This window comes from Emericellopsis atlantica, assembly GCF_019669845.1.
Source record: "Emericellopsis atlantica unplaced genomic scaffold F5Z01scaffold_29, whole genome shotgun sequence".
NCBI classification, from domain to species: domain Eukaryota; kingdom Fungi; phylum Ascomycota; class Sordariomycetes; order Hypocreales; family Bionectriaceae; genus Emericellopsis; species Emericellopsis atlantica.
The window spans coordinates 269,675-290,159 of NW_025764731.1; the positions used below are offsets into that span (position 1 = coordinate 269,675).

At 58.4% G+C, this 20,485-nt stretch overlaps 9 protein-coding genes across 9 annotated transcripts; 6 read left to right on the forward strand and 3 right to left on the reverse strand.

Moving 5' to 3' along the window:
• The first annotated feature begins 1 nt into the window (after position 1).
• Positions 2-1,256, forward strand: F5Z01DRAFT_299916 (uncharacterized protein). The gene has a single exon (XM_046258874.1). The coding sequence runs from the start codon at positions 108-110 to the stop codon at positions 957-959; it is 852 nt and encodes a 283-aa protein (XP_046115128.1). The 5' UTR covers positions 2-107; the 3' UTR covers positions 960-1,256.
• F5Z01DRAFT_299072 (heterokaryon incompatibility protein-domain-containing protein) lies at positions 991-3,848 on the reverse strand. The gene has a single exon (XM_046258870.1). It carries the CDS (start codon positions 3,502-3,504, stop codon positions 1,021-1,023), a length of 2,484 nt encoding a protein of 827 aa, XP_046115129.1. The 5' UTR covers positions 3,505-3,848; the 3' UTR covers positions 991-1,020.
• Positions 3,849-4,437: 589 nt separating this feature from the next.
• On the reverse strand, positions 4,438-5,454 carry F5Z01DRAFT_639604 (uncharacterized protein; the record flags this gene model as incomplete). The annotated part of the gene is made up of 1 exon (XM_046262455.1): positions 4,438-5,454. The coding sequence occupies one exon, from the start codon at positions 5,452-5,454 to the stop codon at positions 4,438-4,440; it is 1,017 nt and encodes a 338-aa protein (XP_046115130.1).
• A 1,212-nt stretch (positions 5,455-6,666) lies between these two features.
• Positions 6,667-7,669, forward strand: F5Z01DRAFT_664270 (uncharacterized protein). Its single transcript, XM_046264085.1, has 2 exons — positions 6,667-7,272; positions 7,330-7,669. Exons 1-2 carry the CDS (start codon positions 6,995-6,997, stop codon positions 7,433-7,435), a joined length of 384 nt encoding a protein of 127 aa, XP_046115131.1. The 5' UTR covers positions 6,667-6,994; the 3' UTR covers positions 7,436-7,669.
• Positions 7,670-7,812: 143 nt separating this feature from the next.
• On the forward strand, positions 7,813-8,910 carry F5Z01DRAFT_664272 (AMMECR1 domain-containing protein). The gene has a single exon (XM_046264086.1). The coding sequence runs from the start codon at positions 8,001-8,003 to the stop codon at positions 8,802-8,804; it is 804 nt and encodes a 267-aa protein (XP_046115132.1). The 5' UTR covers positions 7,813-8,000; the 3' UTR covers positions 8,805-8,910.
• Positions 8,911-9,121: 211 nt separating this feature from the next.
• On the reverse strand, positions 9,122-9,904 carry F5Z01DRAFT_627975 (putative ras small monomeric GTPase; the record flags this gene model as incomplete). The annotated part of the gene is made up of 1 exon (XM_046261567.1): positions 9,122-9,904. The coding sequence occupies one exon, from the start codon at positions 9,902-9,904 to the stop codon at positions 9,122-9,124; it is 783 nt and encodes a 260-aa protein (XP_046115133.1).
• Positions 9,905-13,442: 3,538 nt separating this feature from the next.
• F5Z01DRAFT_299656 (uncharacterized protein) lies at positions 13,443-14,562 on the forward strand. Its single transcript, XM_046258873.1, has one exon. The coding sequence runs from the start codon at positions 13,634-13,636 to the stop codon at positions 14,420-14,422; it is 789 nt and encodes a 262-aa protein (XP_046115134.1). The 5' UTR covers positions 13,443-13,633; the 3' UTR covers positions 14,423-14,562.
• A 776-nt stretch (positions 14,563-15,338) lies between these two features.
• F5Z01DRAFT_299083 (uncharacterized protein) lies at positions 15,339-17,121 on the forward strand. Its single transcript, XM_046258871.1, has 2 exons — positions 15,339-16,734; positions 16,783-17,121. The coding sequence occupies exons 1-2, from the start codon at positions 15,493-15,495 to the stop codon at positions 17,014-17,016; spliced, it is 1,476 nt and encodes a 491-aa protein (XP_046115135.1). The 5' UTR covers positions 15,339-15,492; the 3' UTR covers positions 17,017-17,121.
• Positions 17,122-18,682: 1,561 nt separating this feature from the next.
• On the forward strand, positions 18,683-20,317 carry F5Z01DRAFT_628071 (pyridoxal phosphate-dependent transferase; the record flags this gene model as incomplete). The annotated part of the gene is made up of 1 exon (XM_046261573.1): positions 18,683-20,317. One exon carries the CDS (start codon positions 18,683-18,685, stop codon positions 20,315-20,317), a length of 1,635 nt encoding a protein of 544 aa, XP_046115136.1.
• Between the last annotated feature and the right edge of the window lie 168 nt (positions 20,318-20,485).

Genomic DNA, 20,485 nt, shown 5'->3' on the forward strand with positions numbered 1-20,485 from the left:
GATGGCCATGATGTAACCCCGCCCACCGCCGTCAACGTCATCCACCTTGCATCACGACTAGCTTCACTTGCCTCGCCCGCCGACATCGCACCTATATTCCCCCAAAAATGTCATCTTCGAGCGGTACAGACGCATCATATGAGGAGGAAGACGAGGAAAACAGCAACTATGCGCATTTCCGTGACTGCCTCTCCACGACACTTCTCCGTCCTCCACCCACCACGCAGCATCAGCATCCCACCAAGTCACGTAGACGCGGCAAGGCCACCACCAAGCCAAATTCTTCAAGTAGCCTCACCACTGGCAATCGCGTAGAAGATGCGGCCGAGCTAGCTGAGTTCACCGACTACCTCGCCACCGAGATCTTTGAGAATCTCCCCCAAGACTTGCAGGACCTAGACTACCGCTCATGGCGCGACAGCCAGGGGCTGCAGAGTCAATACGCCTTACCCCTGACCACATCCTCCCTCGCCGAGCTCAACCTCCCACCCCACGTCACCGAGACGCTGGAAACATACAATCTCATCGCAACACCAGACGACAGCGGCCAATCCACCCTGCTGCCCTCCTCCCCAGAGAGTTTCCTCCTGCCCATCATCACCGCCTACCTGGAGCCCCTCATCACGCCGCCGCCCGCGACGACGGCCACACGCACCGAAGCCTGCGAGATTTGCGGCCGCTGGTGGATCAACCTGTCCTACCATCACCTCATCCCGCGCTTCGTCCACGACAAGGTCGTCAAGCGCGGCTGGCACCGCAAGGAGGACCTGCAGAATGTCGCTTGGCTCTGCGGCGCCTGCCATCGCTTCGTGCACCAGTTCAGGGGGCATGAGGACCTCGCGAGGGATTATTACACCGTCGACTTGCTCCTCGAGGACGAGCAGGTGCAAAAATGGGCGAAATGGGTGGGCAAGATGCGCTGGAAAGGGGGCGGGGGGAGAAGACGCGTGTTGAAGTAAATAAATCAGATCGCCGTCTACACTCTACTCTAAACATCTATGCGCAACCCAAGACCAAAGATCAATGCAGCTCAAACTTATGCTCCTCCAGCTCCATGTCGAGGGCCTCGCCCTGCATCAAGCCATGCACATAGCAGTCGCCCACCAACCGATACATATCGCCCTTTACATCGCGCCGCAGGACAAACGGCGTCTGCCCGCCATACAGCACGACAATCCTGTCGCCCACCTTCGCCCCTCGGGGCACCGTGCCGATGAACCCCCGACTCGTACGCGCCATCCGCGTCCCGTTGCAGGCCATGTGCACCAGGTCGTTGAACAGTGGCTCCGGACGTTGCCGTGACTCGTCCGACTGCCCGTGCGCGAGCGCCTCGAGCATGTGGCTGACACTCCCGCTCATAGCTTTGAACCACGGCTCGAAGCAGGCAACGCCCATATCCGATGCGGCTTCGCGACCCATTTCGTCTTGGTTCTTGATCAGGGTGCGCCAAAAGGCCTCCACCACAGAAATGTCCCAGATGGGGTACATCTTGTCGTGCGGTAGGCTGGCGAGGGGGTCCATGCCATTGTCCGCATCCCGCACGGCGTCGGCGTCAATGTCGAGTTTCTGCAGTCTCTCGATGAGACCGGGCGCAAAGGTGCTGCGCAGATAGGAGCGTGACGACGACGACTCGGGCGTGGGCCGTTTCTCCCTGGAGCCGGAGCGGAGTGACGTGCGTCGAGACGCCCACATGGCGTTGGACTCTGGATTCTTGCCGCCGTGCAGCTTGTGGTCCTTCATCGTGGCATGCAATACTTCTCGCGCCCGCTTGAGCTCGGGCGTGGTGTAGAACTTTTGGCCCGGCTCCGTCATGAGGGCGGTGTTGACCCAGTCGGCGAGGAAGTTGTGCGAGCCCAGCGTGGGACCCTTCATCTCCGCGCCGACGGCCACAATCTCTTCGACCTCGACGCCCTTGAGGACAATGTGCACGTCGTCCGAGAACCAGGGGATGCCCTCGCGGGTGGTGCCCGGGTGGTGGAGGATGGTCAGCTGCGGCGCGGTGTCGGCGGCGGCGTGGTAGTGCCAGGAGCGACGGCCGTTCTTGGACCCGAGCATGCGCATATTGTCCCGTCGCGACAGGTCGGGGACAAAGGACGGCCAGCTGGTGGTGGTGAGGTCGTCGTTGTGCGCGAGGTGGAGGACGTCGAGGGTGCGGTGGGAGAGGATGCAGTTGAGGGCGACGTTGAGGTACATGTCGAGCTTGGGGAGGCTGTAGTCGAAAAAGGCCTCGACAATGTCCCGCTCGCGCGAGTTGCCCAGGTGCGAGTACAGGGCGAAGATGCGGTCCAGCGGGTGGGCGGCGGTGAAGTGGCGCGACTCGGTCAGCAGGCTGAGCAGGGTGAAAGTCGTCCCGTGGAGGGCGCCGTCGCGATGCTCGTCCAAGTGTAGGATGTGATAGTGCTTGAGGTCGTCCCGGGACAGGCCGGGCGCGAGGCAGTCGTCGCTGATGGACGTCTCCCAGCGCAGCTGGTACATGCACCACGCCGCGTCGGCAAAGTAGCCCCATGTCCGTAGTCCGCCGCCGTACATGATGCATACCTTTTTCGAGACGCCGACTTCCTGCCAGTTCCAGATCCGCTCGAACCAGTGGTGCGAGAAGAGCCGCGTGATCTCGAGACGGTTCTCGGGGGGGATCTCGAGGTTGATGTCTTCGATGCAGAGATGGTTCAGCGACGAGAGGTCAATCTCGTCCTGCTCGAGCCTGTCCCGGAACTCATCGTACTTGCATGCCTCATGTAGCTTGTCAATCGTCTCAAACGCCTTGCGCCGTTGGTCCTCGGTACCGCCCAGATGAGCCAATGTGGCGTGCGCGCTGGAGAAGATGTCCCTGACCAGATGCAAGTGTCTCTCCCTATCGCGCACGTCCTCTTGGTCGATACACACTGCCTCTGCCCAGACGATGCTAAAGGCGTCCGCCTGTGCCGCGTTGCGCACGCCAAGCAGGGCCTGGTACATGCTCTCCGTGACGGACAGGCCACGTCCATTGCAGTGCATCCATGTGGTGCGTTCCTTTTCGGGGCACGTGTGGGACAGCGCCTGGAAGGGCACCTCGTCGAGGTCGGCGTGGAACATGATTGTCTCGAGCATGTCCTTGTAGTGCGCCGCCGGGAAGATGAGCAGCAGACGGATCCTCTTGGGCGCGCGCACGCTGCCATAGTCGAACTTGACCGTGTTCTCAATGTTGCTGCTGGGGTTCCCCTCAAAGGCGTCCCCGATCGCGACGCTCAGGTTGTCGTTGAGCCGGAGCATGGGGTACTTGTCATTGCCAGGCGACTGGTCCGCCAGCGTGCGGGAAAAGTCTTCGAGGCGCTCCGAGTAGACGCTGTTGGCGAGTGTCGTCACGGAGCCCGAGGGGAGGGTGCCCGTGGCCCGCGTCGACGACACCTCGGATGATGGGGTGCCTTTGCCATTCTTTTTCGAGGATGCGTCTTTGCTGCTGTCGCGGTTCGGCGCCAATTTGTCGAGCGTGCGCTTGACGAAGCTCAGTCCACGAGGCTGACGCATCGTGGCGGTTCTAGGGGCGAGATGTCGCCGACGTCGCCATGCGAGATGGAAGTATTCATGCCCTGGCGGTTTCTGGAGAGCGAGGGAAAGATAATTTTGTGCAGGAACTGGATACCAGACTCGAGAGGGAATAACGGCGCAAGAGGGGACGTGCCGCTGATGGGGCAGAGCCGCACACCCGTACGTCAGTCACCAGTGGTGAGTGGCTGCCCGAATACCTAGAAGAGGGTCATGGGCCATGGCAGTTGACCGTCATCAGGCTGGGCAAATAGTGGGATGGATGTATGAGGGCAGGGTTGGCGCCCGTAGTCGCTGCTGATTAGCTGGGGCGAGTGTCCTCGTGGGGGAGCGGCTTGGCGGCGAGTGTGCTAAGCGTGGGCATCTAGGACGTCTTGGACTTGAACTTCTTTTCTTATTTTTCTTGAGATTCTGGAGTTTCTGCTTGTGGCAGTCTTGCTCGCGTGAAGGCTGACTTCTTTCACCATATTTCAAGACCTGCGCGAGCGTCATGATGTTCCTCCCGCCAACCTTAATTTAAGCTTCTTTTCGAGCCTAAACCAGAGCAGAGCAGATTTTCAACCTTCAATCGCTGCCGCCAGTGCCACGCAAATACCGCATTGATCGCCCTAATGATGTTCCAGATGACTCTTATCGATCAGCCCATTCCTGAGAAATACCCAAGATGCCACTGCTGTCACGCTGTAATTACAGCTTGTCAGCCACGCCGATCAGGAGATTGCATCTTCGAGCTGGTGTATCGGATCCAGTGACGCGTCAGGCGTGGCATGAAGTCACTGTGTCCTACATCGGTGTCTCACATCGGAAAACCACATTTCGGCCGACGTCAAGCGCCTGGCTGCAGGCTGAACAACTATCGAAACAGGCAAACCCAAGAATGCTTCAATTGTACGCTAACAAAACACATCACAGTATCTATTGCTCCCTTTTCCATCGTGGCTCGGCAATATCAACCTCATGCAACACCCGATGCGGCTGCTCATCATCCTCGCTCCCGCGACGGTTGTCATCCAGTAACGCCTCGCGATCCTTCTTGTCCTCCTCAGACTTTGCCCCCACGTGCTCCTCTGCCTCCTCGGGCACCGAGACCAGCACATGCTCATCCACCCAGCTACTCGCTCGAGGCCGCGTGAGCTGCCTGCCGTCCTCCACTTCTTGCAGCGGCGAGATGCCGCGCTCAATATCTTCACTGTTCCCCAGCGACTCGCGTCTCTTGCCCTTGACAAAGTCGTCAAACCGCGTGTCACGCTCGTGGCTGTAGAGCGACGGCGTCCGCGACATGGTCTCCAGAACGACGCCGTCCGTCTGGGGCTCGGGGTGCGGCTGACGCATGGACCCGAAACTCAAACGTGACGACACGGATGATATCCTCTTCTCCAGCGTCGGTCGCGGCCCGCTGTACGACGAGTCGCGACCTAGACCGTCGCTGAACCCATAGCCTTTGATATCGACCCTGTGCGCTGCGTCCCTCGACGAGAGCCTCCGGTAGGTGACCAGGGCGTATATAGCCAGTGCACTCGTCGTGAGCATAAACGCCGCGTCCAGGGCCAAGCCGACGATGGAGAAGTTTTCGTCAATCACCTTGATGTGGGCGACAATGTCGAGCGCGAGGAGGCACGCCGCGCAGGTGAGCTTGATAGTGTGCGTAAAGAGCACCGTCCAGGGCGTGAGGGACTCGGCGAGGTAGCGTGCGATCTCGACCATGGTGCAGATGCTGGCTAGGAAGGACAGGCCGACGTTGGTGGATTCCCAGACGACCTCGAGCTGGGGCGCCTTGCGGTCCTCGTAGGAGTGGAGTGTGTCGCCTATCCGGTAGGCGAAGAGACCGGCCATGGTGAACGTGAGCGCGAGCTGGAGGCACCAGAGCGGTCCGAGGAGGCGGAGGCGCCAGTGCGATTGCTCAAACTGAGCCTGCGAGCGCAGGCTACCCATTCTGTGAGGCGGGGTGAGGGTATTCGTGGTCGTCGTTGGCAAGGAAGGTCGTCAATCGTCACGTCGTGTCATGCCTTTGGGGATCAACAGCATTTGAGCGTCAGCGGTTCGAGCTGATGTCTTTCAGCTAGCTGCACATGCATCCAGCCGCCCGTCTTTTATAGCATCGGGCTCGGCTGCCTCAGCCCTTCCGGTAGCCGGTTCAGCTGTCGAGATGCCTGGTCAGCCGCATGGTTGGCGCATGTCAGCCCACTGAATGGGGCAAGGCCGCAGGAGTCTGAGACTCTGAGTCTCATCAAAATGAACAGGTCGGTCAGCACCGCCCCCAAAAGGCGCGATAATTATCTCGCGCGCGTCCTGCTGTCCTGGCTGTGGGGATTTCAAGAACAGGGATAGGGTAGAATTGGACTCTTAGAGACCCTAAAGAGAACTACCAGTTCAGCAATCAGTTTCTTGACGAAGACTCCTGGCCTGTCGTGGAAAACAAACACGTGCGTAGCCTTATGGCAAATGCTTCAATGACGACCTTGTCTCGCCTCTTGAACAGTCCATTTCGAGAGTCAACGCCAGCGCAGCGCGTACACTTGAGTCTTCCATCTCCGGAAATGAGGTGCACCTGGCGGGATCCAGGGTCTGAGCCAAGGACCCGCTCTCGAGGCGGACATTTCTCGCCTGTCAGCCCAGGTCCCAGGATGCAGATTCACACTTTGCAGCCAGACTGGCGGTAAGTAATAAAGCTCCCACCAGACCAGACCACGTTGTCGGTCACGCGTGGCTGTGTCATGCGCGGGTATCGAGTCGACTGTCCATCTCCGCGTCGACCAAGGGTTGCCATTCGTGCTGGTCGCCGATGAGGGGAGGGGAAAGGAGCTCCTTGGACATCAACAAGACGAGAATAGAAACGTGCACTGTGGGGTTGTCATGCAGTCGCTGCTGCAAGCGATAGCATTGTGAATCCTCCTTCTATTAATTAGCACGCTGAAGCTCAAGAGTTCCTGAGAATTGACTTGGCAATTCAACATACTCAGTCATGACAGTAACGATGATCCTGGCAGAATGAGAGAGAAATGGCCGTGCCAGGCGCAGAGCATTCCACTCGAGTGCCAATGTTGGCACGGCTAGCTCAGCCCTACGACAGATACACTTCTGGAGGATGACGATGCAACGGGAGAATGGAGTACATGTACGTAGTACAGAGCCCTACTGTGCTTATTACGGTGTGGAGAATCCTACCTAATCTTAGGGGGCAACATGTCTGTTGGGTAAACCTGGCTGAATTTGTTATATTTTATTACAGATAGCGCCCAGGGGACGTCTGAGCTGATGAATGTACATGTATCCATGATCCTATCAAGTATACCGCCTTGTCACCCACAAAGCCAGGCATAGTCATTCTGTTCACCCTGGGTATTCTGTGCCCCAGCTCCTACCACCCCCAAGCGTCCACGGCTCATGAGTTCATGCCCAGCATGGCCCAGAGATCCGTCACAGGCGCTCGCTTCTACACGGCCACCCCCAACGTTCAGAACTGGCGACCCCCATGGGCCTGGTGCCGCCTCGTCCTCTCCTTCTTGGCCTGTCTCTTCCTCATGCTCTCCTCGTTCCTCTTGCGCTGCGCCATCTCCTCACGCTTGGCCTTGGCCTTGCGGGCGCCCTCGCGCGAGTACGGGACCACGTTGCCGTCGGCGTCGGTCATGGCGGGCTGGTCGAGGGGCGGGCGCACATTCTGACGCTTGGCGGGGGCGATGATGTTGGCCCAGACCTGGCCGTCTGTGTCTGCGGGATTGACAACGTCCCTCTGGGCGTTTGTATTGGTGGCTAGGTAGGCTCGTTAGTGGGTTGATGTCAGTGGCAGAGAGCGCGAGGTGGGCATACTTGGGTGGCTGCCAGCAGCGAGTGTGAAGCCAACGAGGGCAAAGACGGAAAAGAGGGACAGCTGCATAGTGAGGGATGGCGGTTGTCAATACAGTGGAATCGATGAAGGAGAGGCAAGAAGGAAACGTCGCCGGCGACACAGAGGAGAGAATGGAGACAAGGTCGGTTGCTGATGGTGAATTAGCTGGATGCTGGGTGGATGAGGAGTGACCACTCTTATACGCGGCGCTCAGATGGCTACGAAGCGCTAAGGAGGCCTCACTTGAGACGAATCTTCCATGCCGCAAAACATATTGGGGTGCAGAGCCGCGACGAAACTGGCCCAGGTCGTCGCAGTGGTGTATCAAGAGCCATCCTGCGACAGCTTCACCTTCAGCTGGCGAAACAAAACTTGCACAACTCGGCATGCATACTTGCACAAGGATTGTGCATGTCGGCCTAAGTTGTGCATCCACAAATTAATGCCACCAGTGCCAGCCGGCCAGGCGTCATCGGGCCACTGCGCTGCAGCAACTCCACGCGGGGCCGCTAGACTCCATCGCCGTGATCCGTGATCCGGCTTATCTTCTAGTCTTTGAGGGTCAGACCTCTGAAGCCTCTCTTTTCCAAATCACCACCATCAGAGCCTCGAACAGCGTTGCATCCTACCGCTCTCACTCCCTCACAACGCCATGGCCACCGCTGCCCACTGCATCGCCTGTTTCGAGGCTCTCGACGCCCACCTCGCCAAACGCCCCGCGCTGTCCCTCGACGAGATCCAGTCCCTCTACGAGCAGTTCGTCGCCTCGACATCCTCCTCCCCGACGCCCAAGAACCCCACCCTGTCACGTCTCACCGCCGACCCATCCCCGTCCTCGTCCTCGACATCCTCGACCACGGGCTTCTCCACCTCCACGCCCGACACATCCAACACATCCAACACATCCCTCTCCTCCATCGTAGCGAACAACATCCCCGCCAAGGCGCCGCTCTTTGTGACCTGGAACGTGGTGGAATCCGACGGCGACGACGATGAAGAGGAAGAGGTGTCCCTGAGAGGGTGCATCGGCACATTCAGCGACGAGCTCCTCGAGGAAGGCATCCCCGAGTACGCCCTCATCTCCGCCCTCCGGGACACCCGCTTCCGTCCCATCAAGGCCAGCGAGCTGCCGTCGCTGCAGGCCGCCGTCACGCTCCTCACCGACTTTGAAAAGGTGGACGACCCGTACGACTGGGTCGTCGGCGTGCACGGCGTGCGGCTCAGCTTCCACGACAAGGGGCGCCGCTATGGGTCGACGTACCTGCCCGACGTCGCCAGCGAGCAGGGCTGGACCCGCGAGGAGGCGCTCTACTCGCTCTCGCGCAAGGCGGGTTGGGTCGGCAGCCAGAGCAAGTGGAGGGACCTCGACCTCCAGGTGACGCGGTACCAGGGGAAGAAGTGCAGCGTGCGGTACGCAGAGTACAAGCGCTTCAAGGATTGGGTAGACGCCAAGTAGCAGCAGGCACGCACACACAGACAAGACGGGATGGCGTTCAGGGCAACGATGGAACAGCGTTAATTCTTTGGTAGGTAGTAATGACATGTGCGCCTCTTCCCTCCCTCCTTGCTTCTCCTGTCTTACCCATGACAAAGCAATGATGGCTAGACATAGCGTGATATCTGACAGAAAGCAAACCCAATCCCAATGCAGTCCAATCCAATCCAGCCCAAGAAACACCGGAGCACCAGACGCCTCCCTTCTGCAAGGGCCATACCCTGCTACAAATGCGGACAATATGATGGAAACCCAAAACACCAACTAAAAAAAACGGCTCACCAGCACCGCAGCTTCTGCCAGAAGCCACTCCGCGGCCTGATCCGCCCACCGTGGAGATGCGGCCCCCGCACGCCGACGAGCCTCTTCTCGTCAAACTCGCCCTCCCGCGTGGGGATCGGACTGAGCGGCTTGGTCATGCCCCTTGCGTTCAGCGCAATATTGTCCATCATGCCCATGGCCGCCAGCTTCCTCGCCTCGACCACGCGTCGCACAATCAGGGCAAACGTCTCCTCAATGTTGACCTCGAGCCGCGCGCTCGTCTCCATGAAGCCGCACCCGCGCTTGCGCGCCCACTCGAGACCGACGGCCGCGGGGACCTGTCGCGTGTCCTGCAGATCGCACTTGTTGCCGGCCACAATCTTGACCGGCGGCACCGTCCGTGCCTTTTCGTTAATGGGGCTGTGCAGCTCGTCGGCGTCCAGGCCGGCCTTGCGCGCGCGCTCGGCATTGTCCAGGCGCGCCTCGGCCTCCATGTTGACCAGGTCGTCAAAGTAGCCGAGGGCGTCGAGGCTGTCCTTGGAGGTGATGTCGTAGACCATGAGGAAGGCGTCGGCGCCCAGGTTGGAGCTCGCCCACATGCCGCGGTACTCCTCCTGGCCGGCGGTGTCGGTCAGGGAGAGGTGGTAGGTGGTCCCGTCGATGCGCCGGGTGAGGGAGTACGAGTCCTCAATGGTGGGGTCGTATTCGGACGTCCATTGGGAGCGGACGAGGCGGAGGGTGATGGACGACTTGCCGCAGCCGCCGTCGCCGCAGATGGTGATGCTGATGGGAACGTTCATTGTCCCGTCGCGATGCGGAAAGGGGAGGAGATGACCACCAGACAGCAGGGAGGTGGATGGGTGAGAGTACATGGGGAAGAAAGATGGCCAAAGGAGAGGGAGAGGGAGGAAGAATGGTCGGCAGCCGCAATGTCCGTCCGTCTGGCCTGCCCGCCGGATCCCTGCCCGGCACAGCGATCGAGTTGCTGCTTTTTCCTGGGGCGTATCTGGAAAGGAGGAGACGGGCCTGCGTCGAGGTGAGAGTGAGACCCTGGAAAAGCAGCCTGACAGGAAGTTAGGAACCACTCGGGAGGCGTTCCCTAGCTGCGCGCGGGTCCACCCACACGTCGCCCCTCTTTCAATGGGCACTTTTTGTGGTGAAGCGACCCGAGTTGTCGGGAATTGGCGTTGCTCTAATCGGCGGTAATTATGGAGTGATTGTCGGTAGACTGGTCGTTGGGCAGCAGCGGCTTCGCTCTAGCAAGACGATCCAGTCCTTTTGTAAAGTCGAGGTTGGACGGGAGGTGGTGGCCCAGGCAGATGGCCAGGCGGCAGCGTCTCCTGCCGCTGCACGCCTCTAACCGGCAACCCGCCCTTCCGCCACAAACAGAAAACAAACGCGAGGCGCAAGAAGCAACCCGTGTGATTGATAAGTGTTCCGCATGGGCCAGACACGCAGTGGGTGGCAGGGACTGGAGTCGGGACTGACAAAAACGACGCGGACCGCGGGATGTGACTGAACTGCCTGCAGGCCTGGACTCGAAGACAGCCTCACTGCTTCGGTGCTTCACAGATTTCAGCGTGGCGGATTGGTGCCCAGCGGCAAATGTCAGGTAGCTACGGGCCGCCAGGTATTTAGTCAGTGGGTTCCCGTCGCTACTAATTCAGTTAGTGCCCGCCCCCGTTCGCCCGCTGCCGTGCACTGGTCGGCGATCGCGCGGGCGGAGGCCGCAAACCATTGTCTTTTGAAACAACAGCTAGCAGCCCTTGCGATGGCAGTCGCATTTTGCAAGTTGTACTACGTATAGCTACTGTAGTATAGGTCTGGTGACCGGCTTTGCTGCATTTGCTCGCTGGACGATCGACGGTCAGCGTCATGTCGGCAGATTGTGGCTCGCAGGGACTGGAGTGTCACTTGCGGGGGACGCGCGTGCATTGTAGCAATGTGCAGACTCGTCTGCGCATCTCCGTGTCCGATTGCAGTTCAGACGATCCTCGGCAAAGGAAACCCCGGTGTCAGAAACCTTAGTTGTTGAACGGTCCTCACGTTGTCCCAGATGTGTCATGTGCTCAGCCTCGAAATCGCGGTCATTTGAGTCGTGGGGGCACGCACACCCTTTCAGGTGCCCGACCCCCTTAATCACCCTGCGGATTAGTACTGGATCACCAAACAGGAGTAGTCAAGGGCTGGATCACCAGGCTCCCAGCACGCACGTAGATAAACTATCGCACGCTCCAGCGGATTCTGTTTGCACGCAATATCACGAGCGGAAACCCAAGCCAAGTCGCATGTCGTCACCAGTCCTGTCAGACGCAGATCCGGCTTGCTCTGCCTGAAAGTCAAACACATTATGTGTCCGGCATTGATCCCCAGGAAACGGCTATGGTGATCGCTTGACATTGATTACGTAGACGGAGGGATTCAGCCATGTCCGACTGCAACACATCATGTCATGGCGACAAGACATTGCCTGATTGTTGGTCTTGGTGATCGTCAGAAAGCTGGCTTTGGCTCCCAGCGCCTGAGTAAGGTCACACCTTGCGGTGCAATTTTTGTGCTGCTTGATAGCATTGTTCAAATCGCCCTTGCGTGAACACGTCAATGTAAAACATCAGTAAAGTCTGCTGAGTATCTTCACAATGGTGAGCCTGAGGATGTGTGGCTGGATCGAACCAAATATTGACCTCCAGACACCGCACGCACCAACCGCCCTTTTCTCTTGGCATGACTGAGATCCTGCACATCGAGTTGCCGTCTAGATCGTCGCCACTGCGGAATTCGAACCGAGTTCCATCGAAAATGCTACATGTCCGAATAAGTAACAGAGGATTCGCGCTCGAGCTATCTGAGGAGTTGAGGCTATGTGTAGGGTATGCTGGGAGAGAGAGCCATGATTCCAGTTTGTCGTTGCGCCAACCTCACATCCATGTACAGTAGTCGTGTGAGATTCCCTGTAACGTTTGAAAAGTCACGCTGTCACATGATATGATAAATTGATAATAAATCATATCTTAGGGTCTACCGCCCGCTGCTGCGATCCTTCCATGCTGACTGCGTGCAATCGTCGAGCAGAGTTGCCTCCGACAGCCACTGCGCCTCCGCTGAGAGAGCATTGCCGCCCGTGATACGCGAGGTATCAGGCCAAATTGAGGCGTACTACATAATTAGCAGTTGCGCACCTTCAGCCCAAATTTCAGCCGTTGCGCAAACGCGGTGCAGCTTCTTGGCTGCAGTCGATACCATGGAATCGCGTCTGGTGGCTGTCCGCTAATTACGGCAGCATCAGATTCGACACTTCCTGGTTGCTTCGGGGGCAGGGAAAGCTCATCAGTAAAACGTCGAAGAGGGACAAATCTAATTCATTCTCTTTAGCTAAGCTTAAGAGCAACATGATCTCCGTTGCATTGATCTTGATCTTTCAAAACTCTTAGTCTCTTACATCCACCCAACAACAAGCAATCAGCCTTGTGGAAACTGGGATGCCGCTCCCGAGATGAGGACGAGTCGCATGCAGATGGACCCATCAGCCCTAAAATCCATCGTCTCCTCAAGCTCCAATGAGGATGTCCAGCGCCATCCACCACCAGGCTTCGTCTCCTGCCGATCAGCCGCCAGCGCGCCTAATGACAATTGCGCATTTCGTTCGTCTTCCGCTGCAAAGGCGCTGGGTTCTTCAAGCAAAGCTGGATTGCTTGCAAAGAGCGCGCCTGGAAATAGCACCCTGAAACGCGGCTCAAGCGCGCACCCGCGCGTGTCCCAGTAAGGCAAGGAACCTGCTCAGAGGAGGTTGTAGGAATTTTAACCTGTTTACGACTAATCGTGTCGATGCGGTACGACTCGTATCTAAGACTTTTGCCGCGTATACGATTCCCGTACGATTCGTGTGGTAGTGCCAAAGTAAACTGTAGATTCCTACAGGCTACTGTCGTGCCATGGAGCATCCACAGAGCTGAAAGACGCCTGCATAGAAAACCCCTGCATCGTCAGATTGGCGTCCTACAACAAAAGAGAGGGGGACTAATCAACGACAAGTACACCATGCGACGGCACGCACACACATTTCGTCGGTCGCGACGCCTTTCTTCTTCCAGTCCTCCCCTCGCACTCTTGGCCCGCGCATCCTGCGTGTCCTGTGCTGCTTGTTGAAGATCGCCGTCCGCCGTAGCTCTGGCCCCATTGCAATCGCTCACGCTTGATCATGGCTCTGCTCGCCTCATCCGCCATCCTGGAGGGCTTTGGCGTCGCGCCTCCAGCGCCCACCATCGGCCCGCCGCTGTTGGGTGCCAGGCAGGCGTCCATGGAGACCTGCGCGTGGTACTCGCTCACGTCGAGCGCCAGTGACTGGGACGCCCTCATGTGCGAGGAGGCATGCACGACGAGCGACGGGAAATTTGGGTGCAGCTACATCCCGCAGACTTGCCAGGACAGCACCGATCCGGTGTGCGCTGCGTCGGCGACGTCCAACCCGGACGTCACTTGCTGGTGAGTTTGCGCCTGGCCACGAAATTTCTTATGAGGATCATGTGTTCATGCTGAACGCTGGCAGTGTAAGCGACTATCCCTTCTGCGTCACTGGCTTTCTCACCTCGGGTACCGACACCCTCACGGCTTTCCGCTGCGGGAGGGGCGAGCTGTCCGGCGAGGCGTCGCTCTACCTCTCGCCCGATATCACCAGCACGCTCACGCGCACGACGACAGTGACGACGGAGGAGGACGACAAGATCAAGACCGTCACCAAGGTCATCACCGAGAACACAGCGACGGCGACTCCCAACGACGAGAACAGCGTGGATGGAGGCGATGCCAGCAACCCAGGCTCTGACGGAGATACCTCGAACAAGGATAAGGGGGGCAGCGACAGCAACAATGACGCCAGCAAAGACAACAATGGTGGGAACTCGGGCGGCGGAGGGAGCACGCCCATAGGGGCCATTGTGGGTGGTACCATAGGCGGTGTCGCCCTCCTCCTCCTCATCGCCTTTGCCATCTGGTTCATCCGCTTCCAGAAGAAAAAGTCGGCCGGATCCGCTGCTGAATCCACGCCCGGCATGGAACCCTACCGCCAATCCGAGTACGCGGGTGACCAGCCGGGCTATGCTGGGTCGCCGCCTCAGGGGTATCAGAGCGGTTACTATGCACCGTCGACACAGAGCTATGAGCCGCAGGGGTACGCAGGGGCGCCTGCGGGATATGCCTCGACGACTACGGGATCCAGTCCGCCGCCTGGCCAGCCGATGATGACACAGATGGCCCCGGTGGAAATGCCGGGGTATTCTGGGTATGGGGTTCCTCAGGAGCTTCCTTCACACGGGAGATGAATTTCGGGTTACCACACGTAGATATCAGGCGGGTTCATGGACAAGGGCTTAGCATTAATTTTTGGCTAGAATAGAAGCACTTTTACTTTGGACACACTACCTCAATAAACCGCTGCAGAGTAGTGTCTTCGCGTGAGAAGCCAGATGCCGAGATCGCCCAAGTCCGGGAACTTCAATAGGGAACATGAAGGATAAGGCTGCGCAAGCCGGCCCAGCTCACTCGATATTATGCTCAGAATGCCTTGTATACGTCCACAGGCTCGTGAGTACCCCCAAATAGCATGACTAGACGCTTTTCGCTGAGGTACATTGCCATGGATTACAATAATCAGGGCTCGTTATCCAGGGTCCTGACAAGGTGCTAGAAATGTATCCAATTGGCGATGACTCAAACACGAACTTACATGTACTCTCCTCAAGTTAAGCCATCGATTGTCATGTCTGAACATAGTGGTTCTTCATGAATGCCAACGCTAGCATCGATCTAAGCCTCCATGTCCCAGGTAGCCCCTGTCGTTCAGCCAACAGACCATCATTAGCGATATTCGCAACAGGCGACACTCATACGAGACTCTCGAAATCATGATCACACCCAAACTTCAAGTCTTTCATACCAAGCAAGATTCAATGAAGCTCAAAAATGACCTCAACACTAATGCCAGGACCCCGGCACATGCCGACAAGTGGTGGCTGCCCCCCGCACTCGGGCGTTACCTTATATCTCGCTTATTTTCCACCTTAATTCCAGGCACGTACGTATAGAACTTCTCCAAAGCGCTCAGTAGGCCGCATTCAAGTACCGCAAAGGCGGCCTGGCATGGCTTGGCCTGGAGACATCTCCGCATAGGGAAGCTCGATAACCCGCACGCGCAAGCACGCATGCACCAGCCAAGAAACAAAAGATCCCCAGGACACGGCGTCCTCCCCATTGGATGGACTGCGAGCTTCCTTGAAGTCTAGAAATTCTTCTCACCTCCAGTTCAAGTCCTTAAAGAGTCCTGGCCTCTCCATTCCCCGGCAGGCCACCGACCCAGCATATCTTAGATCGTTTGGCGACTGACACTATCACCATGAAGCTCAGCACGGCAGCCGCTCTGCTTCCCTTGGCCGTTGCAGCCAAGAAGGAATGCCACCCGCCCGTCGAGTCAGAGAAGCTACAAGAGCTCATCACCGAGGAGGGCCTGCTCGGCAACCTCCAGAAGCTCTACGACATTGCCGAGGCCAACGGCGGCAACCGTGCCTTTGGCTACCCGGGCTATGCCGCCTCGGTCGACTACATCTACGGCGAGGTTTCCAAGCTCAAGGGCTTCACGGCCTGGAAGCAAGACTTCCCCGCCCTCTTCACCAACACCACCGCGGCCGACGTCTCGGTCGGCGATGAGTCCTACCGCACCGTCGCTCTGACCTACACCCCCAGCACCCCCGAGGAGGGTGTCACCGCGGAGCTGGTGCTGGCCCCCGACGGCGCTGATGGCTGCGACGCCGCCAATTATGGCGATGTCGAGGGTAAGATTGTGCTCGTGGAGCGTGGCCTGTGCCCGGATGCGACCACCTTTGCCGGCAAGGTCAGGGCAGCCGCGGCCGCAGGCGCTGTCGCTGTCGTGCTGTACAACTCGGATCCCGCCAAGCTTACCGCTGGCTCGCTGTCCATGCCGAGCCCCGACTACGTCCCTGCTGCGCTCATTGACCAGGAGCCCGGCCAGGCGCTCAAGGCGCGGATCCAGGGCGGCGAGACCGTCGAGTCGCACACGACCATTGTCCAGCTGATCGAGGAGCAGATCACCCAGAACGTCATCCTCGAGACCAACGGCGGCGACGCCGAGAACACGGTCATGCTGGGCGCCCACCTGGACTCTGTCGTCGCCGGGGCGGGCATCAACGACGACGGCTCCGGCTCGACCACCATCCTCGAGCTGGCCAGGGGCCTGTCGCACTTCCGCACCAACCTCAAGGTGCGCTTCGCGTGGTGGGGAGCCGAAGAGAACGGCCTGTGGGGATCGCGGTTTTATGTCAACAACATGACGGCCCCTGAGATCAACGGCCTGCTGCTCTATCTCAACTTTGACATGGTGGGCCGTGGGTTTTGGGGCGTCTTTGACGGCGACGCCTCGGACGCGGGACCGGGTGGTGCCCCCGGCTCGGACACGATTGAGGATCTGTTTGTCAAACACTTTGAGGAGCAGGGTCTCGAGGTCACATCCGTCGGCTTGACGGGCGGGACAGACTACGTGCCCTTCCAGCAGGTCATCAACAAGCCCGTCGGTGGTCTGTTCACCGGCACCGGCGCCGCGCAGGACGATTGCTACCACCAGGTCATCTCTTCACTTCCTCACAAAATGCTTCATACTGACATTTGGTAGAAATGCGACGACATCAACAACATTGAGCCCGACACCATCACCACCAACGCCAAGGCCGCCGCGCACGTCCTGTCCATTCTCGCCATTGATGGCAAGGAGCTCATCCCCAAGACGCCCGTCAACGAGACGTCCGTGGGAAGCCTGCAGGGTCGCGCGTCGGGCCTCGCGTGGATGGAGTCGCGCGATTTGTTTGGGGCCGGCCACGGCAAGCTGTGTGATCACGACATCATCTAAGCGGTGGGCAGTCGTGCTGGGAAAAGACAGTGGAAACTGATGATTGAAGCGAGGCGTTGGTGGCTGTTGAGATATGACGAGATATGAGAAACGAGATGCTATTCGTTAGCAATAGAGCCATTGTGATAGCGTAACAACTCGAAGGGTTGCCTTTTGCGAGAGTGTAGAAGAGAGGGGATTTGTGACGTTTGGGAAATGTGTCAACGCAGTCATGCTTGTTGCCAAACTGAGGGAAGGAGCTCCCAGATGCTCTTTCCTTCCCGCTGCAGCTGCCTCAGGGCGACCGCCCAATCTTTTGACGATGTGGACAGATGACGACTCAGAAATCCTTCTCTTCTAATGTCTTCCCCCTTTGTGCTACTTACTGGACTTTGAAGCTCTCCTTGGCACAAGGATCCATTCTTTTGGAGAGAGGGACACAGTAAGCCCATCTTACTGTACCCTCGACGCAACCTCCATGCAGCATCGGCGCGCCCATCACATTCACGCCTTGCACGTTTCAAGCTGAATGGTGGCTGACATGCCTCCGATATCGTGCACCGACTGTTCCTCCTCGATCGACAATGCACCCACACACGAGGGATGCGATAAACACGCTCTGCTGAATACTCGGACCCTGGATTTCGACACCATTGGCGTGGATGCGAGGGCCCACCAGCGTGAGATCCGATGACGATCGTAGGCATATGGCTGACAGCGACGTCCTCCTTTTGCGAAGCGAATAGTTCGACGGCTATCAGGATCCGCCGTGCCATGAGCCATCGTGAAAGGTTCCAAAATTCGACTCACTTTGATTGGACTGCTGGTCCTATTACAGCATCGACGTGTCCATGCGCTTCGCTGCCAAGCATCGTGACGACGCGGGGAAGAGAAAGCAGCCCCATCGCGAAATCGCACTTTGACAGCACGAAAATACCCTGGCCAGGATCGTGAAAACGCGCAAACGCACAAGGATCAAAAGGCATGACCGAATCGACATTGAGGAACCTGACATTGCATTTCGACCAAATTCCCCAACACTTAATCCAGCAGGCAGCGAGATGACGATGACACTCCGTCCTCCAACGCCTCCCGTTCGGCGTCGGTCACGACGAGCCGGCACACGCTGCACCGCATGGCATGGCATATGCCGCTTCGCCCCCGTAGTAGCGGCCGATTCCCCCCTGCGGATCGGTTTGGACAAGGCAGATGACTGCGCAGGCGCATACAAAAGACCATCTGGTTCGCCAAGAGAGCAGTATGACATACGCGCTAACATTACGGGGGAAAGGCTCGGTTGGATGTGGAGAGGAAATGGCTCACTTTTCCACTGTTTCTTCTTATTATTCATCCGGGGATTCGGTGGTAATACAAGTAGCCGTGTGAATCCTCGAAATCCTACGATTTTTCGTGCTGCACGTCTCTCCTCCTCACTCAGCAAAAGAGTAGATTTCTTGGTTATTTCCTTCTCAGCGCACATATACAACTGATTCACAAGCGTTTACATACACATACCGCATACCTAGCGTACACCACCCAAGACACATTCATACACAATACACACAAAATGCCTGCATTGGACAACAACATGAGCAATGGCGGCCCCAGCGTTGGTGGGCGTAACGGCGGATCCTCCTTCATCAATGGCAAAGGCAACGCTTCTGCCTTTGGGAACGGCATCGCGCAGATGAACGGCAACGGTTCCATTGCCAACGAGTGTACCGACAGCGTCAAGGACGAAGTGCCTGGCACCAAAGCCGAGGTCAAGGAGGACCCCCTGAGCGCCATCTTGAACGGACACGCGCCCCACGACCCCCTCTCAAACGGTCTGAAGCTCAACCGTGCCGAGGAAACAGACGATCTGCTGTCCGAGGTGCGAAAGCTCATCATCCCGTTCATCAAGAACGCCGACAACGCGGCTGCCCAGAAACACACGGGCAACGCCTACGTCAACCCCACCACCGGCAAGGCGCAACAGGTCCTGGTTGACTACCAGAAGCCCGCCGAGCTGGCTGCGAAGCTGGATGTGGCGCTCCCTGCCGAGGGTCGCGGCAAGGAGGGCATCTTGCACTGGATCGAGCAGATCCTCGCCAACAGCGTCAACACCTGGGACCAGGGCTTCATGGACAAGCTCTTCTCGACCAACACGCCTGTGGGCGTGATCGCTGACCTGGTCCTCTCGGTTCTCAACACCAACCTGCACGTCTACCAGGTCTCGCCCGCGCTGACAATTGTCGAGAAGACCACCGCGCGCGCGCTGGCTGGCATGTTTGGCCTGACTGGACCTCACGCGGGTGGGTTCACCTGCCAGGGCGGATCCTCTTCCAACCTGACGTCCATGGTCGTCGCGCGCAACACGCTGTTCCCCGAGTGCGCGACCGGCGGCAACAAGCACGACTTTGTCGTCTTCACGTCCGTCAGCGGGCACTACTCGGTCGAGAAGAGCGCCATGATCTGCGGCATGGGCAGCTCCGCCGTCTGGGCGGTCCCTGCCGACACCGCCGGCCGCATGAAGCCGTCTGCGCTGAACGACATGATCGTCAAGGCCAAGGCCGAGGGCAAGACCCCCTTTTACGTCAACGCCACGGCCGGCACCACCGTCCGCGGCGCCTACGAGCCCCTCGAGGAGATCTCGGCCATCTGCAAGGCGCACGGTCTGTGGATGCACGTGGACGCCTCCTTTGGCGGACCCGTCGTCTTCTCGCGGAAGCATCGCCACAACCTGGCCGGCTCGCACCTCGCCGACTCTATCACCATCAACCCCCACAAGATGATGAACGTGCCCAGCACGTGCTCCTTCCTCCTCGGCCCGGACGTGCGCATCTTCAACAAGGCCAACAGCACAAAGGCCGGCTACTTGTTCCACTCTCACGGCGACGGCGAGGTCTGGGATCTGGCGGACCTGACCCTGCAGTGCGGCCGTCGCGCCGACAGCTTCAAACTCGCCCTGGCGTGGCAGTACCACGGCACGGCGGGCTTTGAGCGACAGGTCGACCACTCGTTTGACATGGCCGCCCACCTGTACCAGCAGGTGACGGCGTCTTCGCGCCTCGAGCTCGTCAGCCAGGACATGCCGACGTGCCTGCAGGTCTGCTTCTACTACCGACCGGGCGGCGGTGATGTGCCTTCTGACAAGGAGGCTGTCACCAAGATGACGGCGGATATCGTGCACCAGATCATCCCGCGTGGATTCATGGTCGATTACGCCCCTGGTGATAGGGGGAGTTTCTTCCGCGTCGTGGTCAACTGGCAGACGCAGCCGGGCACGGTCGAGGGTCTTATCAAGGCGATTGAGACGGTGGGCATGGAGCTGTATGGATAGACGTTAGACATGACTTATGATAGACTATGAATAGATGGCTTGCGCGCAAAGTGCTTGTATGGCTCTTCGTGGTGGTGCATGCCAGCCTACCCTGTAGTGATGCATCACGGTGGACCTTATCGATAAGCCCGCCATCAAAAAGTTTCAACAGCGAGAAGGAGATCCTCC